This window comes from Giraffa tippelskirchi, chromosome 10 (assembly GCF_054371585.1).
Source record: "Giraffa tippelskirchi isolate mGirTip1 chromosome 10, T2T-mGirTip1v1.2.pri, whole genome shotgun sequence".
NCBI lineage: Eukaryota > Metazoa > Chordata > Mammalia > Artiodactyla > Giraffidae > Giraffa > Giraffa tippelskirchi.
Genome location: NC_137284.1, coordinates 63135800 through 63155091, shown reverse-complemented (window position 1 = coordinate 63155091; position 19292 = coordinate 63135800). Strand labels below are relative to the sequence as shown.

The window sequence follows — 19292 nt, the reverse complement described above, 5'->3', positions numbered from 1 at the left end:
CAAGAATACTGGACTGGGTTGCCAAACCCTCATGTACTACCTGTTTATTGTATTAGAATATGAAGAAATTCTTCAATGTAGCATCACTAAGAGATGTTAAACTAAAAAGTTTAACATCTTTACCTACTGACTAATCTCACTCATCACGGCAGAAACAAACTATTAACTCAGACTCCTTTTTTTAAATTGAAGTATAGTTGCTTTATAATGGTTTTAGTTTCAGTCATGAATCACTTTGCTTTTTTATATATACATATATGAATCACTCTGCTGTACATAAAATATATATACATATAGACAACATTCTTTTTCAGATTAATTTTCCTTTACAGATTAAACTGGAGCCCATTACACACAGTGAAGTAAGCCAGAAAGAAAAACAACAATACAGTATACTAAAGCATATATATGGAATTTGAAAGATGGTAACGATAACCCTATATGCGAGACAGAATAAGAGACACAGATGCATGGAACAATTTTATGGACTCTGAGGGAGAAGGTGAGGGTGGGACGTTCTGGGAGAATAGCATTGAAACATGTATATTATCATATGTGAAACAGAACACCATTCCATGTTCGATGCATGAGACAAGGGCTCAGGGCCGGGGCAATGGGATGACCCAGAGGGATGGGATGGGGAGGGAGGTGGGTGGAGGGTCCAGGAAGGGGAACACATGTAAACCCATGGCTGATTCATGTCAATGTATGGCAAAAACCATTACAATATTGTAAAGTAATGAGCCCCCAACTAAAATAAATAAATTTATTAAAAAAAATAAAAAAAAAATAAAAATTAAAAAAAAAAATAAACTGAAGTATAGTTGCTTTATAATGGTTTTAGTTTCAGTCATGAATCACTTTGCTTTTTTATATATACATATATGAATCACTCTGCTGTACATAAAATATATATACATATAGACAACATTCTTTTTCAGATTAATTTTCCTTTACAGATTATTACAAGACATTAAGTATATAGTTTCCTATGCTACACAGGAGGTTCTTGCTAAGTCAGCGTTCTTAAAGAAATAAATTAAGGTATGATACATGTTTATGTCTCAATCTAAAAGAAATTACCTCACTTTTTAGAATAATTTTTATATAAACCTCACAGACACATATTTACACATAAAGATTAGTTTTTAATCCACTGACAGTAAATAGTAATCAATTTAAATATCAAATTAAATTAGTTGTTACCTGACTATCACTAAGGAATTTACAAGCAAATGCCACTCTGTCACGTACAGCAACCTTGTTTTCATACTGAAAAGAGAAGAAGCAAGGAGTTACTTTCAGGTGCGGTGAGTTTTAAATTTTTGCAGACTAGATATTTTATACCTAATATACAACATGATTTTCAAATGTATTAATAAGTTATTGTGTATATACTGGCAGAGCCATGAACTGCCTAAGATGCCTTTCTTAATGTAATGTGCAGAAAACTCAGTGCTAAGGTTATTCATACAAAGTAAAGATGTACCTCTTAAACTGACCAATTTAAAAAAACTAAAACTAGTTCAGTCTTACATAACTTTAACATAAAACAAAAACAATGGTGTACAGTTTATCAAATCTAAGATGCCAATAATCCTTTTATCATTGAAATTTATTCTGGTGAAATTGAGGAAACCTTTCTTTGGCTTCTAAGTTAATCAACAAGTTTAGGAAATCTGTGACTTATCAGTAAATATACTAGCACAGGATTTAGAAATATCAATACATGTTTCTAAACACAAAGTTTTAGAACATACTCTAATAAGTAAATAGACACACTTCTGTGGCTATAGTAAAATACTGTCATATAGGTAGGTGAATTGTAGCAAAATAAGAGGCATTATAATACATTCTTAAGTTTTTGTATACTTATCAATATTGTAAAATACTATTTTGAAAAGTGTTTACCATAAATGTAGAAGGTAAAATTAATTTTGTGATAAGTAAAATACAGTTTAAGGGTGGATAAAAGATCCTATTTCTATTGAAGGCAGTCCATGAAGTACGGTTTTCCTCCTTTAAACACAGGTTCATTTCAGTTGATACCTTAGTGTGTTTTCTCAATTATAAAATATGGTTCTGCCCTAAAGAGGAGACAAACTAGACAGACAAACATTTGGTACAAACTAGATTTAACTCTTGAACTATGTTGCATGTGTTACTATTTTGATCTGGAAAGAGTTATAAATATTATGTGCCCCATTTTACAGAGGAAAAAACTAAAACCTCGAAAAGCTAACTGACTAGCTTTGGTAACTGAAAGCAAGGACTCAGGCCTTTTATCTTATTTCCCAATTCAAAACCTTTCACGAAACTACTGTAACTTACAATTTTTAAAAAAGAACAATGATAATTATTACTTTACATATAAAGTTTAACTAGGTACACTCTTGACACAGTTTGGAAATATAAACTTCCTACTCAGGATATGATATCCCTTATTTAGGTGTAAGAAAAGAGGGTACTTTTTAATAGATCACTTAATTGGAAACACAGAAGTTTAATAATTAGACAATATACTTCTCTATCAATTTAAACTCTAAACAATCCACTTCTTTTTCTAATCTTCATTATCCTCTTCAGAAAACTAAGATCATGGCATCTGGTCCCATCACTTCATGGCAAATAGATGGGGAAACAGTGGAAATAGCATCAGACTTTATTTTGGGGGGCTCCAAAATCACTGCTGATGGTGATTGCAGCCATGAAATCAAAAGACGCTTACTCCTTGGAAGGAAGGTTATGACCAACCTAGATAGCATATTTGAAAGCAGAGACATTACTTTGCCAACAAAGGTCCGTCTAGTCAAGGCTATGGTTTTTCCAGTGGTCATGTATGGATGTGAGAGTTGGACGGTGAAGAAAGCTGAGCGCCGAAGAATTGATGCTTTTGACCTGTGGTGTTGGAGAAGACTCTTGAGTCCCTTGGACTACAAGAAGATCCAACCAGTCTATCCTAAAGGAGATCAGTCCTGGGTGTTCATTGGAAGGACTGATGTTGAAGCTGAAGCTCCAATACTTTGGCCACCTCATGCAAAGAGTTGACTCATTGGAAAAGACCCTAATGCTGGGAAGGATTGGGGGCGGGAGGAGAAGGGGACGACAGAGGATGAGATGGCTGGATGGCATCACCGACTCGATGGACACGGGTCTGGGTAAACTCCGGGAGTTGGTGATGGACAGGGAGGCCTGGCGTGCTGCGATTCATGGGGTCGCAAAGAATCAGACACGACTGAGCGACTGAACTGAACTGAACTTCCTAAAAGTATTTTATTTTCTCAAGATGCAACATTTAAAGTCTTCTATTTAATAGAGTAGTAATAGTAAAAACAAGGCAAAAAATCCCCAACATGCGCTCTTGGATATTAATATGAAGTGGTTAAAAAAATTCAATAGTAATTTGTTAAAAGTAAACAAAATACATAAACTAACTAATTGTTAAAAGGAACACCAACAACATTTATTAACATATTCATTAAGATATCTCAATAAAATACATGTTTTCAGAAATTCTTATGACCTGACATTTAAACCAATTATCAATGTGTATTTTTAAAAGTGCTACAATGGCAAAAAAAAAAAAGAAATACGTTTCACATTTGACAGCTCTTCGCAGTGCCAGAAAGAAGCCCAACAAATGCCGATAAAGTTGTGGTAATAAGGTGAAGCTTAAAACCCAATAATAAAACTGATGAACAACGCTCACTTCTTTTACTTTCTTTTCCCATTTTGTAATAAAGAACCTAGTTAGTGATGTGGTCGTAAGTGGTTAAAGCAGGAGAGACAGGAAAAAAAACCAGCAATGAAAAGACCAAATAGTGAAAAAAATAAAATAAAATAGTCCACTATAAGTAGTGTGATCATTTATCTTTCAAACTGGAACATGTCTGCAAAGGACAAACACTCAGACAAGATACCTGGACATCCTGACCATCAGTGATTATATACTGATTTACTTAACTAAAAAAAGAAAAAAAGACAAAATAGTATACGCACATTTAAAAGATTATATTTCAATATAAAACATATGTATCTGGAGTTGTAGAGTTCTAGAGCTCAGTTCCTCAGCTAAAGTATAAAATCTTAATCCTTCTATGTCTCTAAATTATTAAAACCATTAAAAAAATCAAGTTCAGTTTGTTATCAACAAACTCTAAATTTTTAAGATATCTTGTTTTAAATAATATAAATGTATCAAAATGGAATGTTACTTTATGCAAGTGACATTTGAAAATTTTAACCAAGTTATATTAAAAATTCCTATCTTAAAAGAAGAGTCTCATGAAACAGAAATCAGGTTGGCTTACCAATACTCCATCATAAGATCCTGCTTCACTTGTCAGAAACGCAAACATGACGCACAGGTACGGGTTGTTTAACTGTAATCGTAAAGTGCTGCACATTTCTCTCCAAAGGGAGTTCTTCTCATCCGTATAACCCGATAAAGCCATTGCCACCACATTAAGATTCAGATCGCCTGCTTATTAAAAAGAACTAGCTGATCAAAGTAATCAAAGCTTAACGTTTCCTTCTTCGAGTTCTTCAATCATAAACAAATAAAGATTAGAGGGTGACTTTTAGCCCTCAGAAAAATAAACCCATTAGAATAAAGGTTCTGACACATGCTAGATAATCTGGCAAGAACCACAAGCAAAAACTTCCACTCTTATAAAATTTCTACCCACATTGAAAACCTTGGGCAGGACAAGCACATCTTTTAACTCTTGAATTCTCATTCCAGGCAGATTCCTACACAGTATGTTACTGCTTAAGGACCTAAATGCAGAGTAGCAAAGCACACTGCCAACTTCATCAACAAGGTCATTTACATAGAGATGTTTCAAAGTGTTGATTGTAAATATTATTGTATCTCAGCACTACAATTTTCAAAATCATTTTGTTTTCCTATTTCTACATATATAATACCAATGTTTATGTACGTGTTTTATCAGCAAAAAGTAATAAAAGTCAACATTTCAGCACTCTTATTATAGTATTATACTTTTAATTTTTCTCTGGCAAAATTAACTACCAGAATGACCACAGAATTGTATTTAGACATACTTGCAACAAAGTATTTGTTACCAATAGTCGTTTAGATGTTTGTTCTCAGTAGTTCATATGGGCTGCTGCTAAGTTGCTAGGCTGGCAGTCAGTCCTATGGCTGCCTAGCCATCTAACCTAAGTTTAGCTTCAAAAGAGAAAATTAAATTCACTATTAACTTTTACCCTTAAGCGTTTTCTACGTTTATTATAGCAACTTTATTATGTTTCTTAATTCTAATCATTTACTTCTTTTCCAAATAAAACAGTATTTTCCACTGTATGTTCTTAATAGCCTGCTCCTCATTTCTATAAACATTTTCCACAAGTTATTTTGTGCCTGCTTCCTGTGCTACCACCACCACAACAAAGGAGTATCTTCCTTGAATTCTGGTTAGAACAATCTATCTCCAAATAGAGGAAAGGACTACTTGATTCAGTGAAATTTTTTCTCCAGTCCTCAACAAGGTTATTCAAATCACTAAAGATACTCTTCCTCTATTGTTAAGATAGGCGTTTAACACCAAATTTTCCAGGTACAGATGACAAAAATTATCATGCTCTCAGGTCATAGTAAAATTATAATTAGAAATGCCTTTAAATATCAATTCTTTCTTCCATCACCACATATCTTCTACTGCACTCTTAAATGGGGCAGAAAAAGTGAAGGAAAAGAGGCCAATCTGGGCAAAACATTAGCTTTTTCAACTTTCAGACTATATGTAAAATTAACATATTATAGCTAATTTCAAGTGTTTTTTCCTATGGTAAAACAAAACTGTAATACTTTTTAAATGGACCACCAAATATTCTGAATACTCTTACATAATTTGTCAAGGTGTATTAAAAATTGGTGTACTGAAATGAAATAGTCCCAATAAGAAAAAAAAATTGAATTCTTGGAATAAGATTCATTTCTCTGAGTTTTCTCTTACAAAATGTCAGAGTGAAAATTTTATCACACTTACCTTTGTTTCTCCTTTAAAAAAAAATATTAAATGGATATGATGTTCAATAAGCAGACTCAAGCAAAAACACTTTTGCAGATCAAAGTATGATTTTTGTAAGAACCTATGTTAGTCTAACTAAAAGTGTCATTCAGTTTCCTAAAAGTCAACCAAAAACCATACAAAAAGTAAAGTATAAACTAAAATACACTTAAATGTTTGCCATAAAAATGCTTGCAAACTAAAGTTCTAGTCTTCAAGAAAAAATATCTTTAAATGTATTTACATACATTTGACCAACTACTGGGTTGGTCAAAATATATGTGAACATTGTATGGTTATATTATGTTTCTATCTATGAACTTTCTGGCCAACTTATTATCTTTAAAGAAAAAACACTGAAATAACATTCGTGTATTCTTTGTAATATTACAGAGACAATTAAGACTCTTTTTCATAAACATAACCGAAAGTGCTGGGCTAACATTTACTTTTATAGATACGGTTCTGTGCTAATTTCTCTTTCAAAAAAATTTACCAAAATTATTGATTCGACTTTTAAAAATTATCAGCACTTTTTCTTTCACAGATTCAGTGAATGGCATGTATCTTGTTATATAACCCTATACCTTTTCCTGAAGATGCCCCTTCATTCAGGATCTGGATGGCTCGTCGAATATCCAGGTTGAACAATGCCACAGCAGCTGCTCTCTCCCATTCGCCTTCTTGTACAAGGGAGTTCAAAAATGGGCCCACATCCACATCCGTCCCTTTCTTTATCCACCCACAAAGCTGTAAAGCTAGGATTCTCTCTTCATTTAAATTCTGAATATCACTTTGCTTATCCAGCCCACTCCAATTATGTCTGCTGCTTTCCACCATTCCTAAAAAAAAGAAACACCTTTATAATGTTTAATTATTTTTTAAACATATTTGGCAAAGAAGTCAGTTTTACACAGAAGTATTTCAACATTAGATTTTAAATATTCAACTTCTCAGCCACAATATTATGACAGCATAAAGATAAAACATGCCACAAACAAAACATACTTTACATATTGCTAAGTACAACAGCTTCCTGAGTTACCAGAAAGAGCTGTAGAAGGAACAGTCAATGCTCTGTGGGCCAAGCTGAGTCACTGTTTCAGAGAAGCCTCCCCGATCATCTAATCTAAAAGAGGGTGCCACCTGTTCTTATCTAACTGACCACTGGTCCCTCCACTTCCTTTACACTAACATACGCTCTTATATTTTATTTATTTTTCAGCCTTAGCACTTCTCCTACTAGAACATAAGTTCCAAATAGGCAGGCCTCTTGTCTTTCATTTGAAAGGTATTCCCAGCGCCTGAGAACCAATGCTCACACTCTCCCCCTCCTTCTGTCACTCTATGAATATACACATCTGTATGAAAAAGCAAGACAAAAACATCCAAGTACTTTGAAAGGTTAAGTACTAAGCTAAAATACAATAGGCATGGTCTGAAGGTTTTCCCTGCCTTACTAAGCCAGGAGAGGCAGGGAAATATATTCTCATTATACTTGAGAATATATAATGAGAATATATTGTATTCTCATTCTCTTTTCGTAAGGAATTGTTTTATGAAAAAGTTTGAAGATGAGTTATTTGTAAAATTGTGGAAACTTGAAATTCTTTATTTTTAATCTCACTACTGGAAATTTGCCAATTCAGATCAAGGAGTTAGAAAGAGACTTCTGAGAAAACGTTTTCTTTAAGAGAATACCGTCCATCAAAAAGAAGTGTGCTGCTCTGCTTGCAACCGTGAGGGAAGCTGGTGAAGACAAAGTCACTTATAGTTTGCAAAAGTCAAATTTTAAGAATTCTGAGAAAACTCTGAATAACTAAATAAGGTTAATAAAACATGTTAAAAATTAAAGAAGACTTTTTTCTGAATAACAAATTTGAATTGTTTAGACAGTAGTCATTAAATTTCAAGTAGAACATGCAGATGTATTATAAGGTGTTTACTTTCCTATCTCCTGTGTAAATGTTGGATTCAGTGCTGATATTATCTACTGATTAAAAAATACAATTTTAAACAGGTGAACAAAAACCAATTTACTTTTCAGACAATTCCTCTCAGTTTAATAATATTCTAGCTTCTTAAGAGTTTTTTTATTTTCCAGAAACAGTGTCATAGAAGAGACCCAACATGTATGAATCCAAAGAATTCACTGCTAGGAGGTGGAAAAGTATTCTGTAAGTGCACGGACACTCAGAGACATTCCTACTGCTTAACAACTATGCTACAAGTCATTAAGGTTATCAAGGAAGTAATGTCATATTGTGGCTTTTAAGTATATAGTCATATCATGATTTTAATATGCATGAATTTTTAAATTTATGACTAATTAAAATCAATTTATTCACACTGCATGTGTATTAAGTTGCTTCAGTGGGGTCTGGCTCTTTGCGACCCTATGGACTGTAACCCGCCAGGTTCCTCAGTGCACGGGGCTTCTCCAGGCAAGAATACTGGAGGGGGTTGCCATGCCCTCCCCTCCAGCGGATCTTCCCAATCCAGGGATCGAACCTGCATCTCTTATGTCTCCTGTACTGGCAGACGGGTTCTTCACCACTAGTGTCACCTGGTAAAGTGACAAGATTGTATCCCTCAAATTTGAGACTGTCCATATATAAATAATAAAATCATCATTTTATGATGGTTGTGAGGGAAATGAGTGAAACAGGTTCACTTAAACATTAAAAAACATTAAAATTTTTGTTTCAAATACTACATCAGGCAACAAATACTATTTGTAGATATAAAATTTTTACATTTTTATATCTATACAATAAAAGAGCAGTAAAATAATCCAATGTTTATAAGAGCATTTTGTTCTCAAAAATCTAAATCCCAGATATTCTGCCCCTTAAAGTAATTCCTCTTAATAGGCATGCTCCCTTTATTAGTTTGCCTTTCAAGTATGAAAAATATTTTCATCATGTTGGATGGAAAGCTGACCAACATTATGTAATTTTCTGCCATCTTAAAAGGAAGGAATTATACCTACTGACAACACTAATTACCCTGCTCCAGAAGTTGTACAAGGCCTTCCCTCAGAGCATGCGTTCTCTTCCTGACTGAATTCTACACTTGATCCATCCTGTAAACTTGCCTCTGTTTCTTTGCTTATCTCCAGTGGTCCACACCTCCAAGATGCTACCCACTCTTATCATGGACATACTTCACATGATTCCTTTTCCAAAAGAGCCACTTTCTAACCACAACCTCACGGCCTTCCAGCTCACAATCCCAACCTCACAATTATCCTTTGACCACTCATATTTACTTGTCAACGTTCTGTCATTTTCCTCCCTATCCAATTTAGATCTCAAGGACCACCAAATGAATCAGTCTCTTGCCAGTACCCTGAAATCCTTCGCTCCACCGTCCTTTATTCTTTCTTCTGGTAAAACAACACTGCCCCACAGTCTTCCCATTTCTCAAGACAACTCTCTCCTCTTCTCAATGTTCTCTCCACAACCTCCCTGCTCTTCTCAACAAGCAAGTCTACTATGTTGAAAAAATAGGAGCCATCAGGTGGAAAACCCATCAGTTTCTGATCACTGAACATTAAACAACCTGCATAAACACCTGGGCTTCCCAGGTGGCACAGTGGTAAAGAACCTGCCTGCCAATGCACGAGACGAAAGAGACGTGGGCTTAATCCTTGGGTTGGGAAGACTCCCTGGAGTAGGAAATGGCAACCCACTTCAATACTGTCGCATGGAAAATTCCATGGGCAAAGGAGCCTGGTGAGTTATAACTCAAGGGGTCACAAAGAATAGGATGCAACTGAGCATGCACATACATTTCCCCTTTCCCTTTGCCTGCTATGGAGTAGGTGTGCACTCTCCTGTCTAAAGCCAATCTTTCACCTGTGCTTTGGTTCCCATTCCTAGGAATTTTGCTCTTCATGTTCTTTATTCCACATCTTCCAACTGCTTTGTATGCGTTTCTTCTCATCAGCATTTAAACATGCCTAAATCAATCCCATGTTAAAAACAAAACACAAAAGCTCCCCATGACCCCAAATTCGCCTGCTGCTATCACTGTATATCTTCTTATCGTCCTTCATATAATCAAATTTCTTTGAAGAATTAAAATGGATGACCTCCTTTTTTCAACCTACATTTATCCATTGGACATCACTATCTAGCTATCTCAAATTTATCCCCCAATAAACTCTTTTCTTGCTCTCAAATGCGTTTTTCCTGTGCTATTCCTATCTAATTAACTGCTATTAGTATTATCCCAGTTGCCTTAGCACGCTTTGATTTTTCCTTCCCCTCCACCTCCTTCATTCAATTAATTAAATTTGTCCCACTCTCTAATCTATCCACATTTCTCTAGCTCTTTTGCCACTAACTTCGGTAAGAATTCCATCATATCTTGCCTGATTATTACGGTTTCTGGGGTCCCTGCTATCAATCTTAATCCTCTCCAATCCATCCCACACACACAGACTGACAGCTCTAAAACACAAATCTCATCTTGTTACTGCTCTCTAAAATCTTTTCTCAGGTTCCCTTTGTTAGGGATGATAACAAATAATTAATATATTTATATATACTTTATCATCCCTTTACTAGGGATGATAATTTCCCTAACCCCTTACCACGACTTCCAAGCCCTGAGTTGCCCCACTGCCTCCATTCTCCCGTCACGTCCTCTCCCACGCCGTCCCCACAACACTTCATGTGCTCTGTTCCCTCTCCTCTGGGCTCACAGAATCTGCTGCTCCCTGTTTGAATCCTGTCTTTGCCTTTACCTTCTGCAAGAAACCACCACTAGTCCCTACAACCAGATTATGAATTCTTCTATCCATAGTTGTCTGTTCTTCCTTGTATTATAAACTAACTTTACTTGTCCATATTCTGAACTATATGGACAATATGAGTTTGAACTGCATGGGTCCACTTATACACAGAGTTTTCAATAAATATAGTACCTGTATTTTCATTTTACAGATCTCTAAATGTGGGGAAAAGTTAGTGTTTGATTAAAGATCACAATATGTGGAATCAAAAGAACTAGGCTTTGAGTCCTAATTCTATCCAAACTGTTCTGGCTTCCTGTCCTTGAGTGAGTCACTCAGCAATTTCTTTGTTTTTGAGAAAGAAATATAAGTATGCAAATTTTTGACTGGGGTAGAGGGATCAGTGACCCTAACCACCCCCTCACCTCCTTGTTCAAGGGTCATCTATAGACTGTAATCTTCCCAAGAGCAGGAATCATATCTCATTCAGTCTCCATGACGAAAGAGATTTAGCTATCTTGTTGATAGTTATGTCTCCCGTTTCTAGAATTCTTGGTATATAGTGAGCAAGTAACAAATATTTGCCAAGTGAATAAACTTACCTTATATTACAGTTGAAAGAACTAAATCAAGTAACAATGAGAAAGCAACTAGCATGATATCTAATTCATAATAGGCACTCACTATATATTATTTGTCACCAAAGTTAAAATTTAGCTGTGCGCTCTATAAACTTGTGCATTAGGTTACTGTGGGCAAGATGGCTCACCACGTTGACTTATTATGTGCTGAATTATTAGAGATATAATTAGGAAAAAAGAAAAGATTGAAACCTAAGGACTGCCATCTTTGACAGTCTCATTTCTCAACTTTTTACTTTGGGGTTGCAGAAACAAAAATATCTGAACCAAACCAAACCAAGCAAAAAGCCAGAAGTCCAGCAATGAGGTAATCTTTCCAACAGCAGTCTTTTACAGTTTGGGTAAAGATTACTCTTAACTCATGATACTCAGTTTGTTTCTACTGCACCAAAAACATATAAAGATATTCCATTATTCCCCTGTGCTTTACAGGTACTTGGCTGGCTTTTCCCTGAAATATATCAAAATACAGCAAAAAACAATAAACCTCACAATACTGAGAACACAATGTGGTCTGACCTACTATGTAGCTATAATACTTTTCATCAAGGTAATACAGTATTACTGACCTTTTACTTATATTAATAAAAATGGAAGTCTCTAATTAAACTTTCACTTTATTGTTTATAATAAAAGTTACTTTTTTGGGTCGGACCTACTGAGAGAACACCAAAATGAAATAGATGATATAAATAGTCTACTCAATCTTCAGTAATGTGAACCAAAGTAATTTAAAAGTCCTTTAAAAAAAAAATAATATAACCATTTAGTTGAAATGCTCAAACTACTCATTAAAAAACAGCATTTTATTTTGTATTTTTTTGTATAGTATTCATGAAAGTCCAATAAAAAAAACAAGTTGGATTTATTACTTCTACTCCTATTTTTTGACTAAATCATAAGAGCTACTTTTCTAGTAGCTTGACTTGAGACCAACTTTGACAGCTATCTAAAGCTAGATACAAAATGCTAGGCTGAGAAAACAACTATAATTCACAATTCGATTCCAATAAAGACAACAGGAACAACTGTTTAAAGAAGTCAGGGAACAAACAGTAAGTCTGGCTTTCTTGTCATGTTTCCCTTTTTATTAACTGTTAAATAGTCTATTAATTTCAATCCTACATTAATTCATACATATATTCAATCATCAAGGACTGAAATAGTAAGGCACTTTGGGTAAGGCCATATTTCATGTCATAGTTATACAGGCCTTGCCATGAGACAGCTAAGTGGGAGGGTTTAGGCAGCAAAATAAAAAGGGGTCTCTTTCAATTAGAAATTTTTAAATTTATTTTTTATAAAAGCAAATACTGTGATAAAATCTGAACTAACCACCAGGAAGAGCCTATAAATCCTCTAATGTAATATCTTTCAAAGTGAGTCTTCAAAAAAAAATAGTGAATTAATGAATAGATTTAGAAAGTCAACTATCCCTTCAAAGAACCAAGACTCCCTCCAAAAAGAATTTTACATGTATAAACAATTATGCATTTAACTCAATTCACTAAAATATCCAGTCAGAAACAATGCAATAAAAAAAACATGGCCAGATATTACAGTATCTTGAAGTAACTAAATATGGGGAAAAAATGAGTACAAAGTTAAACACATATTGCAGAAAATAAAAACAGAAATTTCTTACCCAAAGATGATTTTACAATTGATTTAATTCCTGCATAAACCAATGATCCTTTGTTGCCTGGAGATTTCTGATCCATATCTTCCGTATACTGCTTCATAAGTATTTAAATGCATAGGAAATACTAGTGACGAAGCATAAGAAAGTATTTCAAAACTGAATTTATTTTCAGTTGGAGCCAATTTATAGAAGGCGTCAGTTCTACTCTTTTATAGAGATCTACTTTTCTTCCTCCTACTCAATCTGCAAGGCAGTATCTCAAGTTCAACAGTTTTAAACAATTTTACTTTGTGATTTCAGTATTATGTGACTTGTATTTGCACACAAAACATTCAGCATGATATTTACAGACTGACCTTTTGGCAAACTTCAAGAACATTTCTATCTGATTCATCTCACAGAACTCACCACACAAAGGATATAGTGCAGAGTGTACCAGAGTGACTTGAGCTGGGGATCCTCATTTCCAGCTAAAATATGGTTTCTCCACACCTGCTCTGTATCAAGCCCATACCTTGATAAAGCCCGAAGGCGCATCTTCGTTGCTATATCTTTTTCTAAAGAATTATCATTTTCTTCTTCTGCACATTCATACAAATGACGACCACAAGCCCACATCAAAGATGTAATTGGGCTCCAGGCAAGAGAGATCCTTTCAAAAACAGTGAAGTCAGACATTGTCCGGTTAGGAGTTACAACTATCATTCGATTTTGACTCGTCGGATGCCAAGCAAAGGAAGCAATGTAATTGTCACAAGGTTGCACACTTCTTTCAATTATTGTGGGTTCAGTTTCATCACCAATGGGAGTGGGTGTGTGCTGCATATCATATAATCTAATAATATTACTATCCCTTGTTAAAGTGGCAAGCAGACCAGTTCTAGTTGGACACCAGGCTACTTTTGTTAAGGGCTTTGGTTGCTCAGTCAAAGTCAAAACCGGCTTCTCAAATTTCCTAAGATCCCATATTGCCACCTGACCTTCATAGAAGGAAGCAACACGATCATGGAAGTATGGGTCTACTGTCACTCCCTGAACAGCTTTCGTATTCACAAACATCTTTTGACTTGTATTCCGAAGATCAAAAATGGCCAGGTTACGATGCATACCAGCAAGCAGAAGTTTCTGGTCTCGTGGAAGCCAACAAAGAGAGAGACAAGCATCGTTCTGTCCTAATTCATAAAGTGGTTTTGTTACTAATAATGACGTTTCAGTTTCACCTACTGAGAGTCTTACTTTCTCCATGGGAACTATATCAGGGGTATATTTGCTGCAGATATCCCAAATCAGCACTGAAAAGTCAGCTCTATGTTTATCTAGACCAGCAGCAAGCCAGTTACTATCCAGTGGATTCCATGCAAGAGTATTGCATTGTCGTGCATGCTTTGGAACAAATTCTTTTCCTATCAAATCTCTGAACTTTGAGTTATGATCTTGACCAAGACTTGTCAGTACGACTCGACCATTTGCTTGTCCAACTGCTAGGAGACATTCAGGATCATAACTGAGGTACCAGGCAACACATTTCATGTACGGGGTTTCTGAATTTATTGATAGTAATGTAGCTGCAGAGTCTTCAGATAAACGTAGAGATCCAGCTTTGAGTTCTGAATTCACAGTAGATTCCACATGATAAAGACTAAGTTCGGAGTCACATACAACAAATCTATCAACCTGGTGTGGTGCCCACAATATATCAGGTTTGGTACCGCTCATGTTTCTTGATGATCTCAGACAGTCCAGTTAGGTCCATTCACTGAAAATCTGCTTAAAAATAAAAAGTTTTAAAATGTTAACGAAATACAATTCTAAGCTGGATTTAGAAAGTCAGGAAATTTTCTATTGGAAATTTCTACTGAATTCAAGACAGTATTTATTAATAAAGAGGGGAAAAGAAGGACTTCTTCCAGTAAGTTGAGCTGGTAGGAATCTGAGAACTCCTTTCTGGCTTTATTTCCCATGATCAATTATCTTAATTGCACTATTAACAGTACCTTCAATTTAGTACCTTCAAACAGGGTTGAAACAACTTCAGGTGGTGAGTAAATTAATAAGTATCATCCCTTTGAAGGGGATAAAACTTTAAAGGGTTACCATACCTAAGTAATCACCTACCTAGGTAATAAAGTTGCACTATCCAACAGAACCTTCTGCAATGACAGAAACGTTCTGTCTCTGAACTGTCCAATATGGTAACTATTAGCCACATTGGCTACTGAGCACTAGAAATATGGCAGTGCAAATTTTAAATTTTATTTAAATTAATTTTAATATAAATAGCCACATGAGGCCACCATAATGGACAATGCAGATCTGAAGTACAAAGCCACTAGTCTCCTCAAATTTCAATGGTAAGAAGCAAGAATGTACTCAGTTTTAGTCCTAGCTCTGACATATACTATACAGCTAGTACAGTATAGGCTCAAAAAAGGTCTTTTGTCTTTGGGGGTCCTTTTGTTTGCTCATCTATACAGCATAAGGATTGGTTTAAGACTATAGTGTTTCCCAAACTTCAGTTATTCACCTACCACCTGTGCCCTTTTTAATGTTTTTGCTTAAACTGACTCATTCTTAAAACCTGAAAATCAATTTTGCTTTCATCGTAAGGTCCATGAATCATGAGTACGACATGTCAAATACATTTTTCTAACATACATTGAATAAATATATAACTATTAAAAATGCAATTGGGTTACCTAAAATCATCCTGCTTATGACCAGTAGGATACAATGCACATTGGGAAACTGAATGAGCAACAGAGGCTTTTTCAATTTTCAATTCTATAACCTTTGAATAGGTATTGAAACAGGATTTTTGAAAAGGTTAACTATTCTAGAAGTTTAAGCACATAACACTAGAAATAGTTATGCTAAAAATGGTTAGTTTAAAAATACAAGCTGCTTACAAAAATGTAAACTTTTGTTTTTCACTGAGTCTGGCTAGAGTAAGTATGGATTAAAAAATGAACAAAGATACTCATAATCTTCATGGCAACTGGTATCTGTACACCCATGTTGTCAGTTCTTAAGGCGTGAAGTCAGGGTTCATTCATTTATGTCCTGTACCAAATGCAAAGCCTAGCACAGACTCCTAATAAAGATATTCTAAATAAATTCAGCTCAAACATACTTAACTTTTTGATCTTGCACAAGTTGTTTCAGTCAGGAATTACCAGTCTAGAATTTCAACAAACTCACAAAATTTACGTGACTGGGAAAAGCCTTTAAGAATTCTAACACTGCCTTATTTCCTTCCTTAATAGGTCTGAAGCCCAAGATCAGTTACTTCAATTATATTCTTACTAGCACCCTCAACTTCATTTCCCTGCCACTCCGGGTTTGCCTCCTGCAACGCTAACTCAACTGAATTATTCACTGTCTTCTTTCCTCCACCCAGGCTGCCAAGTCTCAGGGCTCTGCATATTGACTCCATAAAAAAATAACAGACATGTCTGGCCTGTGGTGCTATCTCAGCAATTCTTTTATTCATCTTCCTACTCTGGCCTTTATGAAATTCATCATTATATAATATCAAAGCGATCTTAATGAAACACAAACTTATCTAGGTTATCCAACTCCTGCTTAAAACCCTCTCATGGTTTCCAACTGCTCTTCGTATAGACTTCCAACTCTTCAATATAACCTATAAAACCCTAAATGCTTTGGCCTATCTACTGCTCCAGCCTCAATGCACCCCATTTGCCTCCCTGCTAACTGTGCTCTAGCTATACTATCCCTCTTCTTAGTTCCTAGGACATGATCCTCCACCCCCACTGCCACACCTTTGCAAAGGTGTTTCTTCTGCCTCGAGCAGTCTCCCCTCCCTTCTTGGCCAAGTTAAAACCTGCTCAGCCTTAAATCAACCACCCTCTATCCCCTCCTGAATCTAAAGCAGGTTACTTAGATATATACTCTCATCGAATCATATTCCTCCCTTTTAAATCACCCTCTCCATCTCTCCTACTAGATTATAAACTTCCTGAGAGTATAGAAAGTATCTTCTGCTCTCCATATGAACCGCCAGTACCCAGCACAGTATGAGGGACATAGTAGAGACTTAGTAATTACTTTTTAATAAATGCATTTGTTAAATGCTCCCTCTGACACTTCTCACACTGCCTTCTCCAAGTTGTACCAATCTCCCCATGCTTGCACCCCTGCCCTTTCTAGTAGGCGTTGGCTCCAGCCAAAAACGAAGTGGCCACTGTCACAAGTGGTTCACCTGTTGGGTAAGGGCCCACAGTGAGCAGCCCTGAGAAGATCGCTCTAATACACTGGCTTTCATTTATTCTATAGATATTTACTGGGCCTCTCCTATGTTCCAGACACTGTTCTAAATGCTGGGAACACAGCAGTAAACAGGGACAGATATTTTAAAAACCAGATATCCATCTTGGCTGCTATGGACTGAACTGTGTCTTCCCAAAATCCATATGTTGAAGCCCCAATTACTCCACATGACTGTCTTGGAGACAGTCTTTAAGGAAGTAATTAAGCTTAAGGCTAAACAAAGTGATAAGGTGAAGCCCTGATCTGACAGAACTGGTGTCAAAAAGAAGAGGAAGAGATACCAAAGCTCTCTCCCCATGTGAGTACACGGGGAGAAGGCAGCTGTCTGGAAGTATAGGTTTCACCAGAATCAGACCATCCTGGCACCTAGATCGCAGACTTACAGCATCCAGAGCTGTAAGAAAACAAACTTATATAGTTTAAGTCAACCAGTCTATGGCATTTTTTTTTTTAACCAGTTCTGGGTGGTACTAGTGGTAAAGAACCTGACTGCCAATGCAAGAGACATAAGAGACACGGGTTTGATCTCTGGGTGGGGAAGATCCCCTGGAGGAGGGCATGGCAACCCACTCCAGTAGTCTTGCCTGGAGAATCCCCATGCACAGAGCAGCCTGGCAGGTTACGGTTCATAGGGTCACAGAGTCAGACACAACTGAAGGGACTTAGTGTGCACACACAGGCCCAAGCTAACTAACACACTAGTATAATAAAGCCTGTATTCTTGTCCTGAAGTTATGTCCAATCTTAAAGACAATTTAAAAATTTAAGAAGAAGAAAAGGCACCTTGTGTAACAGGAAGTAGCTAAGAAAACACAAAGAAGGAACAGATACTGCCAAATAAGGCTTCATTCATACTCATGCCCTTGTGAACAGAGGAAACCTCTCAACTGGAGGTATCCTAAGATCTGGCCCATCTTCCTATCTCACTGAAAGACAAATAATAAAATAAGCACCGGTATCATATAGGCTTCCATCCCATAACTGTACTCTTTACACAAATGATCTATGGTTAAGAAAACGTGGTGCCACATGGCAAAATCCAACTTAAAAAAAACAAAGTGTTACTATAATTTAGAAAACGATTTAACTTACATGACTCAAATTAAGAATCATCTGTAATTCTTCTCATATTATGTATATATTTATATTACCATCCACAAATCTGACTATAGTAATTCATACAGAATCAGAATTCATACAGAATTTGAGAGTTGAGTCTAGCAAACCTTGCTTAATTCACATAGGAGTAGAGGACCAGACATTTTCATTCCTTCCCAACACCTCCCTACTCCCATTCTAGATTACTGCACAGAGAAAGATCAACTACAACATGTGCAGGGCCCCCTCAATTATTCAAAACATATTCAGAATTTCAAGACCATGACAGAAGAGCACCATACAAAGTGCCAGGCCTTCTAAAGACGGGCCCTGGCAATGTCTGCATAGGTCACATACCATGAAACTGGCCCTGAATACATAGGTACATCTATATCCTCTTAAAAAACGTACAGTTGATCCTTGAACAACTAGGCAGTTAGGTCGCCAACCCTCCAGCACAGTCCACATATAACTTATAGCTGTTCCTCTGTACATGTCGTTTCTCTGTATCTGAGGTTCCACAACCTCAAATTCAACCAACTGTGGACCCTGTAGCACTGTGGTATTTACCATTGGAAGAAACCCATGTATGAGTGGACCTATGCAGCTCAAACCCGTGCTGTTGAAGAGCCAACTGTTTTTCTTTTCAATCCAACATAGACAAATAGACATACAACATAGACAAATCCTGGCTCCTGAACAAAGACCACCAGGAACATGGTGAAGAGCAGACCATCTCTAGCCCCTTACTAGCTTGACCCTAACAAGTACCTTAAAATGCCAAGACTATAAAATAGAGATAGAACATCTCCTATCTCCATCTCACAGAGTAGTGACAATCCAAT

General features: G+C 36.1%; 1 protein-coding gene across 23 annotated transcripts in view; it reads right to left on the bottom strand.

The window, feature by feature from the left end:
• MIOS (meiosis regulator for oocyte development) overlaps nt 1-19292 on the bottom strand; it is a 35429-nt gene that overhangs the window by 14516 nt on the left and 1621 nt on the right. For 9 of the 23 annotated variants that reach the window (XR_014066137.1, XR_014066136.1, XM_081531640.1 and 6 more), the window contains exons 3-7: nt 13482-14823; nt 13063-13161; nt 6623-6877; nt 4311-4480; nt 1207-1272 (exon numbers count right to left, since the gene is read on the bottom strand). Coding sequence is in view for 21 of the 23 variants with exons in the window: in XM_081531640.1 (XP_081387766.1) it covers nt 1207-1272; nt 4311-4480; nt 6623-6877; nt 13063-13161; nt 13482-14775 (1884 nt within the window). In the remaining 2 variants the exon portion in view is untranslated. Of the gene's footprint in view, nt 1-1206; nt 1273-4310; nt 4484-6622; nt 6878-13062; nt 13162-13481; nt 14827-19292 lie in introns of all 23 variants that reach the window. The other 14 variants (XM_081531642.1, XM_081531637.1, XM_081531644.1 and 11 more) reach the window with 3 other exon arrangements.